The sequence below is a fragment of the Asparagus officinalis genome, chromosome 7, assembly GCF_001876935.1.
Source record: "Asparagus officinalis chromosome 7, Aspof.V1, whole genome shotgun sequence".
Classification (NCBI taxonomy): Eukaryota; Viridiplantae; Streptophyta; class Magnoliopsida; order Asparagales; family Asparagaceae; genus Asparagus; species Asparagus officinalis.
The window spans coordinates 125660472-125677702 of record NC_033800.1 but is presented as its reverse complement, the minus strand read 5'-3'; the positions used below and the strand labels follow the sequence as shown (position 1 = coordinate 125677702).

The following is a 17231-nucleotide window of genomic DNA, read 5'->3' as shown; positions in this document are numbered from 1 at the left end:
CCACACAAATTTAGTTCCAGGTTGCACATTTAGGGGTTCTTTGGTGGGATTGAAATAGGGTTGACTGTGTAAATAGAGCAATTTGATTTGTAAATACATTGTTTGGTTTATAATTTTATAATTAGAAAAGATAAATTAACTTGTATTTTGTAGAAAAAAAAACTTGCAACAAATGCTAATCAAACAAATCAGGCTTTGGATTAGAAAAGAAAAATCAACAAAACAACGGTTTGTATTCTGCTATAATCTGTTCTACCACACAAATTTAGTTCCAGGTTGCACATTTAGGGGTTCTTTGGTGGGATTGAAATAGGGTTGACTGTGTAAATAGAGCAATTTGATTTGTAAATACATTGTTTGGTTTATAATTTTATAATTAGAAAAGATAAATTAACTTGTATTTTGTAGAAAAAAAAACTTGCAACAAATGCTAATCAAACAAATCAGGCTTTGGATTAGAAAAGAAAAATCAACAAAACAACGGTTTGTATTCTGCTATAATCTGTTCTACCACACAAATTTAGTTCCAGGTTGCACATTTAGGGGTTCTTTGGTGGGATTGAAATAGGGTTGACTGTGTAAATAGAGCAATTTGATTTGTAAATACATTGTTTGGTTTATAATTTTATAATTAGAAAAGATAAATTAACTTGTATTTTGTAGAAAAAAAAACTTGCAACAAATGCTAATCAAACAAATCAGGCTTTGGATTAGAAAAGAAAAATCAACAAAACAACGGTTTGTATTCTGCTATAATCTGTTCTACCACACAAATTTAGTTCCAGGTTGCACATTTAGGGGTTCTTTGGTGGGATTGAAATAGGGTTGACTGTGTAAATAGAGCAATTTGATTTGTAAATACATTGTTTGGTTTATAATTTTATAATTAGAAAAGATAAATTAACTTGTATTTTGTAGAAAAAAAAACTTGCAACAAATGCTAATCAAACAAATCAGGCTTTGGATTAGAAAAGAAAAATCAACAAAACAACGGTTTGTATTCTGCTATAATCTGTTCTACCACACAAATTTAGTTCCAGGTTGCACATTTAGGGGTTCTTTGGTGGGATTGAAATAGGGTTGACTGTGTAAATAGAGCAATTTGATTTGTAAATACATTGTTTGGTTTATAATTTTATAATTAGAAAAGATAAATTAACTTGTATTTTGTAGAAAAAAAAACTTGCAACAAATGCTAATCAAACAAATCAGGCTTTGGATTAGAAAAGAAAAATCAACAAAACAACGGTTTGTATTCTGCTATAATCTGTTCTACCACACAAATTTAGTTCCAGGTTGCACATTTAGGGGTTCTTTGGTGGGATTGAAATAGGGTTGACTGTGTAAATAGAGCAATTTGATTTGTAAATACATTGTTTGGTTTATAATTTTATAATTAGAAAAGATAAATTAACTTGTATTTTGTAGAAAAAAAAAACTTGCAACAAATGCTAATCAAACAAATCAGGCTTTGGATTAGAAAAGAAAAATCAACAAAACAACGGTTTGTATTCTGCTATAATCTGTTCTACCACACAAATTTAGTTCCAGGTTGCACATTTAGGGGTTCTTTGGTGGGATTAAAATAGGGTTGACTGTGTAAATAGAGCAATTTGATTTGTAAATACATTGTTTGGTTTATAATTTTATAATTAGAAAAGATAAATTAACTTGTATTTTGTAGAAAAAAAAACTTGCAACAAATGCTACAACTGCTTTGGTAGGAGAAAAAGCTGCAGCATTAAAAAAAGGAAGCTAAAAAATAAATATAAATTTCACCTCATAAAAGATCTTTTTAAATTCAAATAGTAAATAACATCCACCGTAGTTTCCTCATATGGTAAAATTATGTAGTTTTCGCACTGCTTATTTTAAACCAAACACTGAATTTGCATTGGAAACGTATTTCTTAGAATATATAAATTGCAAGCATTCAAACGGTGAACTAGGAGTTGATTTTCTGCAGCAAATATTACATGCAACATTTGTTGTAATTTATTTTTACAGCACACCGAGCATCCCCTTTTAATGACTCATTGAAATTCAACAAAGTAACCTGATCTATTGATTGATCGAAACGAAGAATAATCGGGCATTTGTCATGCTAGGATTTTGTGTATGTGTGACATTGAAAAAATAACTGTGTTTAGTAAATCTGGACATGTTTTCCGAATTCTCCAAGAATAGTAATAATGTTAGTAGTAGAGGATTATTTTAGTTGTAAAATTACCCAACTAAATCACTATGTCGTAAATATTTCATGGCTAAATAGCACTTACATACCATAAAGTTTTCTTATTAAATCATGAGTTGTTTTCCGTGGCAAATAAATATCATAAGTTATTTTTAAAATTGGCATGTTGGTACTATCAATCATGCAAACATGAAAATTTTCACATAGATGTTCCCATATGATACTAACATGTTAATTTTATACGTTTTTAACTATTAATATTCATTAAAATTATCATGAAACACATCTCAACTATATTTAAAGTAGAATTAAGACAAGTTTAAAAAGGAATTTGAAAGGTTTAATGACAAACTTAATAGATATTAATTAATTATTATTTATTATTAATTAAATATGTAAGTATCATCAACGTTCGTGTGGAAATTTTCACGTTTGCGTCATTGAGTATACTAACAAGCTAATTTTAACAATTTCTAATATGTTTTCGAAAAAAAAATCACAGTATATAGTATATAAGTGCCGAAACGAGAAAACTTTTCGGTGCCATGTATGTGGACCCCACCGTCTCACACCAGTTAAGCCCCTCAGTTTTTGAGTATCCCCCGGACCTCAGATCTCGCTTTATTTTCGCAGGATTTCGGTCTCGAATATTTTAAACCCCTCTAATTTCGAACCCTATTACTGTATCAAAATCTCGTGTTAGCTCCGATGGTCGTCTGCAAATGTCGGAAGGTGATCGATTTCTACGAGATTGCATTTTTATTCCCGAAATTAGATTCATATCTTTTGTAGGGCTACTTATCCTAAAATCTTCGGATCTGTGATGAGAATTCGAATTGATGTAATATTTTGTTTATTATTATTATTATTATTATTATTATTTTGATTTCAGGCGACCAGGATTTATTGTTTCGTGCACAAGGTTCCAGTTTGCGGAGAATGCATCTGTCTTCCTGAGCACCAGATTTGTGTGGTAATTCTAATTGATTTTATTTAAGATTTTTTTTTTACTTGAAGCGTTGTAATCGTTTGTTATTTCTTTGCATCTTTGTTGAAATCGTCAGATCGTAAATGCTTTGGAGGTTTTTTTTTAATTTACAATGCGTAGTTGCAAGTTTTAGCGCGACAATGCATTGTTTTGATCTTTAATTTGGGGTAAATTTCTTGTTATTGTGATTTCAAGTTGAGGAGCGCACTTTTTTAACTTAGACTCTGGATATTTGAGTGGGACGTTAACTGAATTATGGAATTTGATTTATGTCCTCTTAGAATCGTGGGCAATTTTCTAAAGTTTTTATTTTTGGCACAATTTTTCTGAAGAGGCCTGAAAATTAATTATGTACATTATTTTGATATTTACAAAATAGCATCGGTTGTGTGGGAGGATGAAGAACATAATTTTCCTCATTGGGGGAGTGGAGTTGGGGTTTTGTGAAATAAAATTGTTTCGTGAACAAGCAATTTGGAAACCAACTTAAAAATAAATTATGCGTCAACTACAAATGATGGTTGATAGCATTTGAGTTTTGAACCCAGAGATGTGATTGATTTTTTAGAGTTGGAATTATGGATAAGTTTGGTAGAATTTTGATCAAAACAGTGATAGGGATGGGAAAGCTAGGGGAAAAATAATAACTTGATGGAGGCACACTTCTCTTTAAAATTTTCACATCTTTGAAAAATTCTCTTTCTCCAAGTGTGATCATTTGCATTTAGTACGTAAAGTAGAGACCACAGAGATATTCGTAGATAGACTCATTTAAGTACATAACCAAATAGACCAGTAGCAAGTAGCAACTTTTATTAGGTTTTCCAATTTAACAAAATAGATTGACTCCTCATTGAGCGTGGATGGAAATTGATTATGTAGCTGGCTAAAAGATTTGGGATAAACATTTTATTGTTGTCATTCTTTGTATTAATCCTGATTTAGACAAACTTATTTGTCCCTTTAGAAAGTGTGTAATCAACTAAATTACAAATTAACTGTGTTATCAAAAATTTAATTTAAGTTAGGGTTCTGGAATGCTAGCTTGATTAGGAACCTTATCAGGTTAGTAATTTAACCAATCTCCCTGCAATCTCTGTAGGTCCTTTTTTTAATTATCTAACTTACCTAATTATCTTTTTGGGGTGCTCTCTCACCTGCTAACCCAAGAAACTATACCCATCCTCTCAAAACTGACCTTATAACAAAGCACTAAACCTCTTGTGGTCCCTAAATTTTATCAGAATTAGTGCAGACATCCTCAACTCCTAGGCATTAATTTAAATATCAAATTAGTCTTAATTAATGAACCAACTAAGTGTGAAACAACAGTAGTACAAACTGAAACAAAAAACATGACAAATTCAGTATAAACAACACCCCCTTTACCCCCAGCCTCTTCTACACACACATACAAACACACACACACACACACACACACACACACACACACACACACACGAAAGAAAAATAAAACCAAAATTGAGAAAATTGCTCTCGACCAATGAGTTTGATCAACAAATCTTTCAAATCTTCATTGAAAACGTCAACCATGCAGCATTAGCAACATATCCCTGAGCCATGATCTTTCTTGCTAAAATATGGGCTTCAAACAACACGACTCCATGAAATTAGAGACATGATGATGTAACATCTTTGCTTTCTGGTTGAAAGTTTAAAGGGATGTTAAAAAACAAAGAGAAGGAAGATAATGTCATATCCCATGGGCCACGGCGAGCCAAAGCTCTAGTACTAAATGGCGTGGTTTCAAAAGAAATAAGAGAACCTAACAATTTGTTTAATGAAAAATTAGTAGCAAACAAAACACAATATCAAAATCTTTTGGTTACAGTAGTATTCTACTCAAACATATATTTAGACTTGACATGTATGATTGTCTTGCAAGATAGACAATGAATCAAGTTGTATAAACCGATATCGATATGTATTAACCATCCACTTTGTTTTTTTCAGGTGAGATACAAAGATACCTCATATTAGAGTGAGCCCAATATAAAACATAAAATACCGGCAAATTATGAGAGTTTCAGTCTGATGTCATCGAAATGGGATGTAAAATGTTACATGCCAAACTATAGGAAATACTTTGTCCTTACATTTCCATGCAGGCCATTAATGTAGTAGCATACTCATCATCTCTATTTGCAGTTCCTCTTTTAATCCCACTTATTTCTCTATTTTAGGTAAAAAATTACTCTGATTGGGTAGTCAATGGAGAGTATGACTGGCCTCCTGACTGTTCCCTATGTCATGTTGTGATTGAAGCTGGAGCAGAAACTACTCGACTGGGTTGCTTGCGTATGTTATATTGTATTTTCTTCCTTAGATTCTAACCTATAATTGACAGAAAGATTATCTTGAATTATTTTGCATCATGTTGTTGTATATTCGATTGTTTCAGATGTTATGCACACTAGTTGCCTGGTGTCACATATTCAAAGTTTTCCTCCTCAAACAGTGCCAGCAGGATATGTGTGCCCTGCATGTTCTTCTCCTGTAAGACTCATAAGAAATTTTCATGATGTTATCTCGTCTACTTTATTGCAGTATCCAGGGCTGTGATGATTTTTTGCAGACTGCAGTTAAACATAATGCCTAGATATCTGTGTTTTTTGGGGGGATATGCAAGTTTCATGTATTATTTTAAATTATTACCAGGGTAGGGTAGCCCAGTGCACGAGGCTCCCACCATTGTGGGCTATGGGGAGGCTCAGATGTACGCAGCCTTACCTCCGTATGCGAAGAGGCTGTTTCCAGAGTTTAAATTATTACCAGCTGTCACTAATTCAAACAGGACCTCATTTTATCTTTTTGGTTGCAAGCATTTTTGTTTGCCATCTTATATGTTCCAGGATAGCTACCATGTATTGTTCTTCACTGAGCTCATTTTACCTTTGCTTTAAGCAGAAGAATTTTACTGTCACCTTTTATCTCTATCTTTTCAAAACCAGAGCATTTCTTTCCTAAAATCACTCTCTGGTCAACCATAGGATTTTCATAATTTTTTGAAGGTAAATATATGTACATACATTGTGCTGCTGATACCTGGTGAGTTAAAATGTTGAGCACTGAAATGTCATGTTCAGAAGACAATTCTTTCAAAATTGGTGGTGTATAAGAAAGATGAGCAGTCCTCCATGGAAGACAGAACTGTGAATGTGTTTATTCATGTAAAGTAGAAGCAGCATGGTGAGAAATAAGATGAGGTAAAACCGTGTGAGGTGCTTTGGTGATGAGAGACAACTCTACTAGCATGGGGTTCCACATAGGCATGCATGGATCAATGTACCTGCACAACAATCCATCCATAGACATAAATTGTTCACGTGGATCTCCATTTCCTCAAGGGTAAATGTATAAGAAATTACACAATTTCAAGGTCTCTAGCCTATTAGTTAGTGATTGCAACATGAATGACAGTAGTATAATGAATTATGGTCACTTTATAAGTAGATAGAGATCTCCATATTGATCTATGTTTTGTACATTTACGTTTCAGTGTGGAAATTGTTATGGATATTTTTGGATCGTTTAGAAATTAGTCTGTTCAGTAATTATTAGGCAACCCTAGCCCTAACACGAGTTACTTAAGGTGTCTGTGATGCAGGAATTTCTGAGATTAGTCCAACTGACCCTCCCTTCTTCCTGCCCTCTGTGTGTGCACGTGACCGCGCATCCATGTGTTTGTGTGTGATAATGAGATATGCTGAAAAAACATGTAAATTGTTATGTAATCTTAATTTTGTGAGATATTGGATCTGCTATGCTTTTTAAAGCACTCATAAGCTTAGAATCTCAAAAATGTGAAATTGGATATCATACCATCTTAATTTTAGTAGGAAGACTTTGCTAGCGTTACCAATCATCTTGGATTTGTGCTGATAGTTACAATAGATCAGTGGAGCTCCCCAGTAATAATTTTCTTAGAAATTTGTAGCCTTGCAAATTTCTAACCTATATTTCCCATGACAAATTAAATGATGGTTGTGCATGCAACTTTTTTCGTATTATAGAAAAGTGCTTTATTTGTGTGCAGATATGGCCCCCAAAAAGCATTAGAGATACGGGATCTCGCCTTCATTCGAAGTTGAAAGAAGCAATAATCCAGGTAAGATGCCATTTAAATGTTCTTAGATATGGTTGTGCGTGTAACAAGTTTGAATGCTTATTGACTTATTATTTAACTAGTCGAGGATGTTTAGCTCATTGCAGTATATGCATCCTTGTCTAATTGTCTGGTAAACACATGAGTTAATGTACCACCAACCACTAAGGTTCAACATCAGAGCATGTCTGTTCCATCCAGACATTGCCACAGCCTTTGGGACACCAGTTTCTTAGTTGGAAGATGAGAGGGAAGGTTCCTTCTTTGATGGTAAAACTCAGGAAGTTTGCTATTTTCAAGTATCATCTTGATTTTGGCATTTGATGATCCTACAGATTACTGTAACTGACATATATTAACAAAGTGATTGATTGTGGGTATACACTTTCAGAGGAAACTACAGATAGTAGCTGGGAAATAGGTCAAGATAGTGCGCGGTTTTTTTGGGAGAACGAGAAAAGTGAACTCCCATTTCCTTGGCAGAATGGGATGAACTCTTTTTTGAAATCACATTGGCTCATCTAGCATTAGTTTTGATTAGTGTTATTAGTTGTTATGCTAGTACAGTTTATTCATAGTGTTCCTTTAATATCTTGCTTATGGTATTGTGTTGATGGATCTCAGAGTGGCTTGGAGAAAAATATTTTTGGAAATCATTTGGTTTCGTTACCAACAGTACAGTCCCTTGCTTCTCCTCCAGCTTTTGCTTCAGATCCGCTTGCCCACGTATCTGGTGTTGGTGTCGAAGATGGAGAGAAATATGGTTCCATTTCAGTGGATATTAATAGATATCCAACTTTACCATCTTCTGCTACGGGGTCTTCTAAAAATTCAGAATCAGAGATAGTTGAAATTGATGGTCCCAGTCCTTTAGAGAACCAATTTGTAGCAGATCAAGATCCAAAATTCAAGAAAAGCGAGAGCCTTGCTGGTGTAAGTAATATCGCAGCAGTTAATTATTATCTTTTAACATCTATATCTGATTCAGTTATATGTGATATATGTTTATCTACTATTTGCATATTTAATACGCATTCTTGACATTTAGTGGCCTAATGTCTTACAGCCTGGTGCCACTGCAAGAAAGGGGCCACACCATGTGGACAGGCAATATTACGAAACGTCATATTATGCAGATGATGAAGATGTAACAAGTAAAAAATATACCAGAAGAGGTAAATCAGAAGAGTTTGATCATGTCTTCTTTATGTCTGTTCATTTTTGTCAAGAGAGTGCAACGAGCAGAAGTTTGGTTTCCTGTCATGTTCTGAAGAATAAACACCAACCAGGTGTCTGTTTGTTAGACTTGTGATCATCCTTATTTCATCAATACTGAGCTTAGTATATGGCTTCAAATCTCCCTTGGAGATGGCTTGTTATAGTGAAGTTTTATTGCAGATATCTTTCCTTTAGCGAGTGCTTAAACTTGCTTTGAGGTATAATAGTAGATCCAACTTCATGTCTAATAGATCAGTTTGAATTACATTGTTGTGATGCTTGGGTTTTCTTAAAAAAAAAGTATTAACTTTTGTGCTTGAGGTTGGTAAATTGGAGAAGCTACTCAGTCAGGTGGGTAGACCTTTTCTTCCCAATCCTCTGTGTCTTCCATTAACACATTCAGGAACAAGTTGAAATAGAAATCCAAAATCCAAAGTGAGTTGAGTTTATGTCGGTGATGATTGGTTTCAAAGAAAACCTGGCAATTTCCAATCCGATTTATAAGACGTGGGCTTCTGTAACTTCACAAGCAAACACATAAACCCAATAATTTGAAATGGAAATAGTTGGATTCCAGCGGATATGTAACTAAAGAAGCTTTACAGCTTCTCTCTTATCTTAAAGGGAAGCAACAGTTCTTTCCTGTCTCCTCTTTCCTTTGATTTCTTTCAGCCTTCAATTGAAACTATACTGCCTCCTCTCTAGTTCTCCTATATGGGATATTCACCAAGAATTTTTCCTGTACCTCGTTACCATGGAACTCAAGAGTAACAAGAATTTCCTTGTCTCTTCTTCTTTTTTATTATTCCACCCAAGAAGAGCACCTGAGCAACGTTATTTTCATGTGGTGTTTCAAGGTGAGGAATCTATTGTTATGTGGAGTAGGGGTGCGCATGAATTGGGTCAGGCTGGTGTTGGTGACATGCCATACTCAAATCTGAAATTTTGAGCATACTTTTGAGAGGACTAAGATCCACCCAATGTGTTTTGGGCATTTATGTTCAGGTCCAGTTTGTTGGATCTGGGCGAGTGGAGAGGTCAAGTTGGTTTAGCCAATGATTTGTTAAGTAGAAATATGTACACAATTTAAATAGGTACAATACCGTAGATCTTCTAATGGAAAATAACATGCTCTGTTTAAGCACATATACCAACATATGTATACTTATACGTCTGACATGATATTTGTATTATATATGCACAGCTTACACATGATATATGTATATAGACATTTACGTTATCGGGATTTTGGCAGGGTTCATTTTCAGTTACATCTTGGGTTTTACAAAATGGGTTTGGGCGGGTCTGGAAACAATAAAACAAAATCCGTCCTTTCATATTGGAGCAGGTTTTCAAAGCTTTCCGAACAGCCTATATTTTGGATTAGGTTGGTGTAAGTTATATTCGAACGTGTCAATATGCAGTATGCACCCCCCTGGTCTGGAGGGATACTACTGATTTGTTATAAGTACTGCATTGATACTGAGAAACAATTTCTTAGGTTTTCATTAAGTGCAGTTTCCCTTGAAGTTAGGGCTTATTGTCATCAACATTTCACTCCTTCTAGGTCGGTGGTGTTTAAAATTGTGATTGGTTAGGCTTGACTAAACCGAAACTGCAGAACACTTCCTCCACAATTTTCAAATCTGCATCTTGCTATATTTTTCTATACTGTGATCAGGTTCAAATCTGAGAGCCAATTCCAAATTATCATTTTTCAGTTTTCATCCAACAAAATTACGTCTACACCAGAATTTGATATATCTTATGTTCATATCATTTACCTATTTCAATTGAGGAAAATATTTTTCATGTGGAAGAGTGCCAGCTAAGTCTCTGACAAGTTGCTGATATTACTATTGCTTCATAACCAAACTGGACTAAGCTTCGAAAAGCATTTGTAGCTACCGTGTACTGATTGAGGGGAGGAATGAACAATACACGTGGATCAGAGGAAACTTCACAATAGTCACAACGGACTATCAAAGAGTGATTTTCTCATTGATTCGGTTTCAGTATTTCCATAGCCATAACGTTTTACTGTATTCTTGTACAAATGCTGCCCTGTCTGCAGGTCATGTTCTTGGACTGTTTGATCTGCCTAGAACCTAATAGTTAATGCGGCCTTGTGTTTTTCTCGTACTGCTATAATGATGATTGGTTTATGAAATGTTTGCATGTCATGCTAAACATGAGTGAAATTTTCCCGGAATCCTGCTTGTTAACTGTTTTGTTATAAGATGCTTGATGCCATATCCTCAATTTGCATGGTTCACCATAGAACTTCAAATACTAATGAATAATTAAAAACTTTAAATGCAGGTTCTTTCCGGCATAAGTTCTTTAGGTTCCTGCTTCCATTCTGGTCCAGTGCACTTCCAACTCTACCTGTGACAGCGCCTCCACGCAAAGACAGAAGTAACCCAGATGATGTTCCAGAAGGGCGCTTACGGCACCAAAGATCATCCAGGATGGACATCAGAAAAATCTTATTTGCCATGGCAATCATGTATTTTCTCTAGCTTTCATCTTTTTTCCAACTTTATCTGATCAGTATATTGAAAGGTATAAATATGCATATTAACTTAATTTTGCTTCATGCAATTGGTTTGTCCTTCTTTGATCACATAGATCGGCCAGAAATTTGATATAACCTGCAGTGAGTTATTTTGAAATCGGGTTTAATAAAATCTAGAGAAAATTTCAAACATGTGAACCCCCCAAACACCAAAATTTACTAGTTAAACATGAAAAAAAATCCTACCTTTTAAAAAAAATTATTACTCCTTTTAAATACCGTTGAACTTGATCTACATATTCTAAAACCCCAACACACCAAATTTGGGGTGAACCCGTCGTAGTTTGACCATTCATCCACTCGTATTAATTTTAACGGTTTCGAATGAATAGAACTTTTCTCATGGTTCGACGGAGGGTCAAACGACGACGGGTTCACCCCAAACTTGGTGTGTTGGGGTTTTAGAATATGTAGATCAAGTTCAACAGAGCGGATCATCCACAATGTAGCTCAATCATGTGATTTATATATATATATATAGAGAGAGCAAAACTTGTGTCCACTTAAGTGGACATCCACTAAACTTTTTAACCCTTAGATGTTTCCTAGGGATCCTTGCATGATATGAAGTGACTTTTTATATGTTAAATGAGTGGATATAAAGTTTGGTGGACACACTATTCACTATCCACCTAAGTTGACACAAGTTCTACTCTATAATATGATGTATATTTTATATTATATATAATTTATATATTAGATATTATATATATATATATATATATATACCTCTCCCACCCCCTCTATTCGATAATAAATCTATTTTTGTGTTAATGTGTCTAGTTTTTATTTTTTTATTTTTATTTTTTCGTTTGAATCCTGTCTACCTTTCATATCTCTATATCTCTGTCCACGTTTTCATATCAATATTTCTTCCTGGACCTGTATATATTTATATAATATAGCCACTTTTACTATGAGACTGTCTATATTTCAAATGTTTATATGCTTGATGATATCATTTAGTTTAAAATAGAGGGTGTATAATGAAAAGCTTATTCTGGTGAGCTGTGTTTATGCGCAGGGCATGTTTGGCAACAATGGGCATACTGTATTACCGATTGGCCCAAACTCTTGGTGATGACGCAGCACAAGATGAGCCTTAATGAGTAAGCTGTCGATTCCTTTTCATTAATCTGACCTTCATATGATGTTGTTTGTACTTTATACATCATTTGTATGCTTAATTTATTTCAGGCAGGTGACTATTAATTTGTGCTTTGTTCGGAAAGCTCAAACCATCAAATTGTAGCTAGAAAGGTTGCTCTTACCTTATGTTTCATCCAAGAAGCACTGAGAATAACGTTTGTTTCAACGGTGATCTTCTCACGGAATGCATTGCTATACACATGGCCCTCTTGTGTTAAAAAATCGAGTCATTAAAATTCTTTTGGAATCAATACAGGGATTACAGAGTGCTTCGAGGTGGTTGATTTTTTATTTTTATTTTTTTCTTCCATAAGGATTGCTGTGTTAGAGATGTAAAGTTTGGTGCTATTCACTTAAAATACTTCTTCAAACAGAAGCCGTGTACATTGTTTCGTTCTGCTGATGCGAGATGCATCTAGATTTCTTACTGAGGACAATTAAGAGATTTATATTCTGAAGTTATGTTTTGCTTGATTACTATAAGATGTAGCTGTTACTAAGTATGCATGAAAACGTGTTGTACTGGTTATACATGCTTCATATTATGCGATTAGAGCTATATACCCCTGAACTTTGACGGTGCTCAGTTTGGTAACAAAAATTGATCTTCATGACTGAATTTAAAGCTTCATGTTAGATTGCAAAATTATAGTTCTCTAATTTCATCATAATTTCAAAAATTTTATAACGGTAAACGGCCGAGTGACAGCATGCGTGTATTTTCATTTTCTAGGAAAAATGCAGTCTGAGAAAGAGCAGGATACAAGAAAATGGTTACATGAACATAGGTTGACGCTGAGAGATGTTCTCTTTTAGGATCATAATTAGGGTTGGGCGTGGGCCAGGTCGACCCACGGGCTGACCCAGCGCAGCCTGCCATGGGTCACGATCTGGCTCGGCCCGGCCCAGCCTATGATATATCCGGATCACGGGCCGGGTTGGGTCCAGTCCTAGACCTGGGATCAGAAAAATAGGTCCAACCCATGCCCGACCTGCCTCGGACCGACCCACCCCGACCCATGATATATTTTTTTGGTTGAGCTAGTTATTCTTTTAATATTTGAGTTTGCAACTAGCTATCATTTTAACTCTTTGGGTCTGAAACTAACTGCCAACAAAGTCAAAAAGGTCATAGGTATTTGGCTCATGGGCTTTTTGACCCACTGAGAAATAAAGCAACTGTATTTAAGCTCGCTGCTGTCTACCCGATAGATTAAAAAGTTCAATACTAGTTTAAAAATAGTTTAATACAAGTTTAAATTACTAAAAAATAAATAGAAATAATTTTATAATTGTGAATACAAATTTAATATAATTAAAAAGGTAAAATTTAGGAAAAAATTTGGATGAAAAATTTATGGGTCGACCCATGACTCACGGGCCGCAGGTCGAGTCAGACTCGACCCGCACATGGGCAGATTGTGGGCCGACTTGGGTCCAATCTCAGAGATCCGGGATCAAATGAATAGATTCGCCTCACTCTGACCCAACCAGGCTCAGCCCGGCCTTGAACCCGTTGGGCTAGGTCACGAGCCTGAACCGGCCCAGCCCTGCCCACCCTTAATCATAATGTGCATGAAGAAATTGAAAACTGGAAAAATCCATCATAATTGGTGCCATCATCGACATAGACTACTACCTTACTGCTCCACATCAAGACCCACGGTAGATCGTACGACCTCGGGCATCTAAACAATAGTTCAGACTAACTACGCGACAAAATTATTGCCCGATAAGACGAACGAACAAATGAATTGAGATCATGAAGTCTCTCAATTCTATATTGAATGTTGTGCTTATCAAGGGCCATGGTTACCTGTTAACTGGAGGCATGCTGATATTACACAAGCGTGAATATGGGAGATGATCATGTCATGTTTCTGGTTGATTGTCTGTTGAGTATTGATTTTATGGCAGTTTGGGCTTTATCCATCGATATAAATTCGGAAAAAAGATTAATTATTATGAACATAGAAAAAAAAATTATTTTACAGATGTCAAAGTGCAGGATGATTATATGATATAAATTCCGGTACACGTCTGCATTCATGTCAACATAAAAGCAGAATACTAGAATGATGATGAAACTGCAACTTGTTAAGCTCTTGCTTATAAGAAAAATCGGTTCCAAGTCCCTATTAATAATTTCTTGTTTCTTCTTTTTTCCTTTTCTTCCAACTTGTTGCTATTTTAGTTGGCCCAACATCTGGCCCATTTGCTAACAGGCCCAGTTCCCATTCTTTTATTCCCTTGCCCTAACCCATCTCTGATCTCTTGGTCCCCAAAGTCGGTTGCCCCTCCCCCTTTATGAAAACACAGAAGTAGTTGATCTCTAAGTGAGAAGAAAAACCATAGCTTTGTGCTCTGGAGCTTTGTGCAATCCTCTCCCTCTTCTTCGTGCCTATTCCGTCCATCGCTTTGTGCGATCCCCCTTTCCTCTTTGTGAGTGATTTAAGGACTCTTCTTCGTGCCTATTCCGTCCATCGCTTTGTGCGATCCCCCTTTCCTCTTTGTGAGTGATTTAAGGAGAAGATCAGCGAGCTTCCCCTTGTGTCTGTGCGATCCCCCTTTCCTCTTTGTGAGTGATTTAAGGAGAAGATCAGCGAGCTTCCCCTTGTGTCCTTAGTGGTGCATAGGAGAGAAGAAACATGGACTGGTTGAGCAGGCTTCTGAGCCAAACAGTGACGATCAAGATCCTTTACAGTGGTATCAGAGCTCGGTGAGTCGTCGCCCTTCCAACATTGTCGGTCGCCGCCGCTGGACTTCGTTGAGTCGTCGCCGCAGGACCGCCGTAGGAACGCCACCGTACCGTCGTGTGGGTAAGGTCAAAACTCTCTACAGTGGGTTTTGCTCAGGTAATCTCTGGCTTTGATTACGGTTTAGCTCTGACTTTGTTGAAGATTACAGTTAATCTCTAGTTTTGTTGATATTAACACTATATGCTCTGGTTTTATTTCGGGTGAAGAAATTAAAGCCCTTTGTGCTCGACAGCAGAACATCAAAGCTGTGTTTAACTGTTTGTGCTATGCGTTTAATTGTTGGCTTTATTTTTGGGTGACTGGTTTGTTTATTTTCACTGCGTTTAACTGCTGAAGTTAAAATTTGTTTGTGCTCGTGTGAAAGAACAAAGGGTTTGAACCCGAGCTTCGTGCTCATCGTTATTCTCATTTTGTTCGTGCTAGTTGCTTCGCACGTTTCGAGCCTGATAAATTTAAAAAAAAATTCAGCTATATTTGCATTTTATATTTTCTGTTATTGTTTGTGCTCGTGCGAAAGAACAAAGAGATTGAAACAAGAACTTTGTGTTCATCGTTCTTCTTATTTGGTCGTGCTAGTTGCTTCACACGTTTCGAGCCGGATAATTACCAAAATCAGAATGTTTACTTCTAATCCATATGGTACGGTTCCGTTCAACGGAAAATCTAATTTTAGCATTTGGAAACAAAAAATAAAATGTATTTTAATTCAACAGAAGTTTTTTAGGGCTGTTGGTCAGACTTATTTAACTTCTGACACTAAAGAAAAAAGGGCTGAAATGAGCGAAAATGCATGTTCCACAATTTATTTGAACTTATCTGACTCTGTACTTAGAAAATTTGGAATTTTAGAATCTGCTAAAATCCTTTGAGATAAACTTGAAGAACTCTATACTGAAACCTCTTTGCCAAGTAAAATGTTTTTGCTTGAAATTTTTTTCAAATTTAGATTGATATGTCTAAGGATATTGCGGAGAACCTAGATGTTTTCACAAAACTTATTTCAGATATTAAGTTAACTGGTGATAAACATATAGAGGACTATACTCCTATTGCCCTTCTAAATGTTATTTCTGACTCATATAGTGATGTGAAATCTGCTATTAAATATGGTAGAGATGAGGTTACCCTTAACATAGTGGTCAATGATCTTAAGAGTAAGGAATTAGATTTAAAACATTCTGGGTGAAATAAAAATTATGGTGCGGTTATGCATGTGAGGGGTGTGCCTCAGAATAGGTCTAATAACCAAAAGAATGCTAGTAATAGGGAATCAAGTAGGAAAAAAATCGAAAATGGAAGGGGTAGATCTAAGTCCAGGTTTAAAGTTAAAAAATGCTATAATTGTCATGAAACTGGACTTTATTAAAGATTATCCTAAGCCTAAGAAAAATCAGCAAAATGATCATGCTAATATGGCTGTCTGTTAGGGCAAAATGGGTGAAATTTTCATGATTAATAATCTTTGTGATTATGCATATTTGAACTCTGTGTTATATGATTCTTTGTGTAAATCAGATTGGTTAGTAGACTCCGGTTGTACTTTTCATATGACTCCTTTTTAAAAACTTGTTTTCAAACTATAAGAAAATAGAGAATGGCTTTGTGTCAATGGAAAATGAAAAGAAATGCAATGTTTTAGGAACTGGTGATGTATGTTTTAGGTTTTTTTTGGTTCTGTGTTTACTTTGAAGGATGTTATGCATGTTCCTAATTTACGTTATAACTTGATTTCTTGTGCATCTCTAGAAAATGATGGTTTAGAGGGAAAATGGGGTAAATGGGTTATAAAAATTCTGAGAGGGTCTCTTGTTGTTTTTACTGCTGAAAAACAAAATAATTTGTATGTTTGTCATAATGCTGAACCTGTGCTTGATTCTATTAACTATGTGATAGGTGATAAATCTGTTTTATGGCATAATAGATTAGGTCACATGAGTAATAAATGATTAGAAATTTTACATAAAGGAGGTCACTTTGTGTGCTAGGAAAACAACATAGGGTTAGTTTTCCTATTTCTTCTTTTCCTAATCAGTCTAAGTGCACTAATGTACTTGAATATTTGCATGTTGATGTGTGGGGTCCCTCTAGTGTGCCTACGCATGGAGGGAACCAATATTTTCTTTTCATAATTGATGATTATTCTAGGAAAGTTTGAGTTTTACTCATGAAACAAAAATCTGAATTTTTTGATAAATTTAAAAACTGAAAAATTATGATTG

At 35.3% G+C, this 17231-nt stretch overlaps 1 protein-coding gene across 1 annotated transcript; it reads left to right on the top strand.

The window, feature by feature from the left end:
- LOC109848998 (zinc finger protein-like 1 homolog) lies at positions 2753 to 12730 on the top strand. Its single transcript, XM_020418759.1, has 10 exons — positions 2753 to 2926; positions 3087 to 3167; positions 5387 to 5501; positions 5605 to 5699; positions 7240 to 7311; positions 7933 to 8241; positions 8375 to 8483; positions 10849 to 11035; positions 12129 to 12213; positions 12302 to 12730. The coding sequence occupies exons 1-9, from the start codon at positions 2903 to 2905 to the stop codon at positions 12208 to 12210; spliced, it is 1074 nt and encodes a 357-aa protein (XP_020274348.1). The 5' UTR covers positions 2753 to 2902; the 3' UTR covers positions 12211 to 12213; positions 12302 to 12730.

What these genes read in the sequence shown, in the direction of transcription:
- LOC109848998 (XM_020418759.1), top strand. Translation starts at nt 2,903, where the DNA reads ATGGTCGTCTGCAAATGTCGGAAG. An exon ending in CTGAGCACCAGATTTGTGTG is followed by an intron (nt 3,168 to 5,386) that starts GTAATTCTAATT and finishes TCTCTATTTTAG; the next exon opens with GTAAAAAATTACTCTGATTG. An exon ending in TAAAAAATATACCAGAAGAG is followed by an intron (nt 8,484 to 10,848) that starts GTAAATCAGAAG and finishes CTTTAAATGCAG; the next exon opens with GTTCTTTCCGGCATAAGTTC.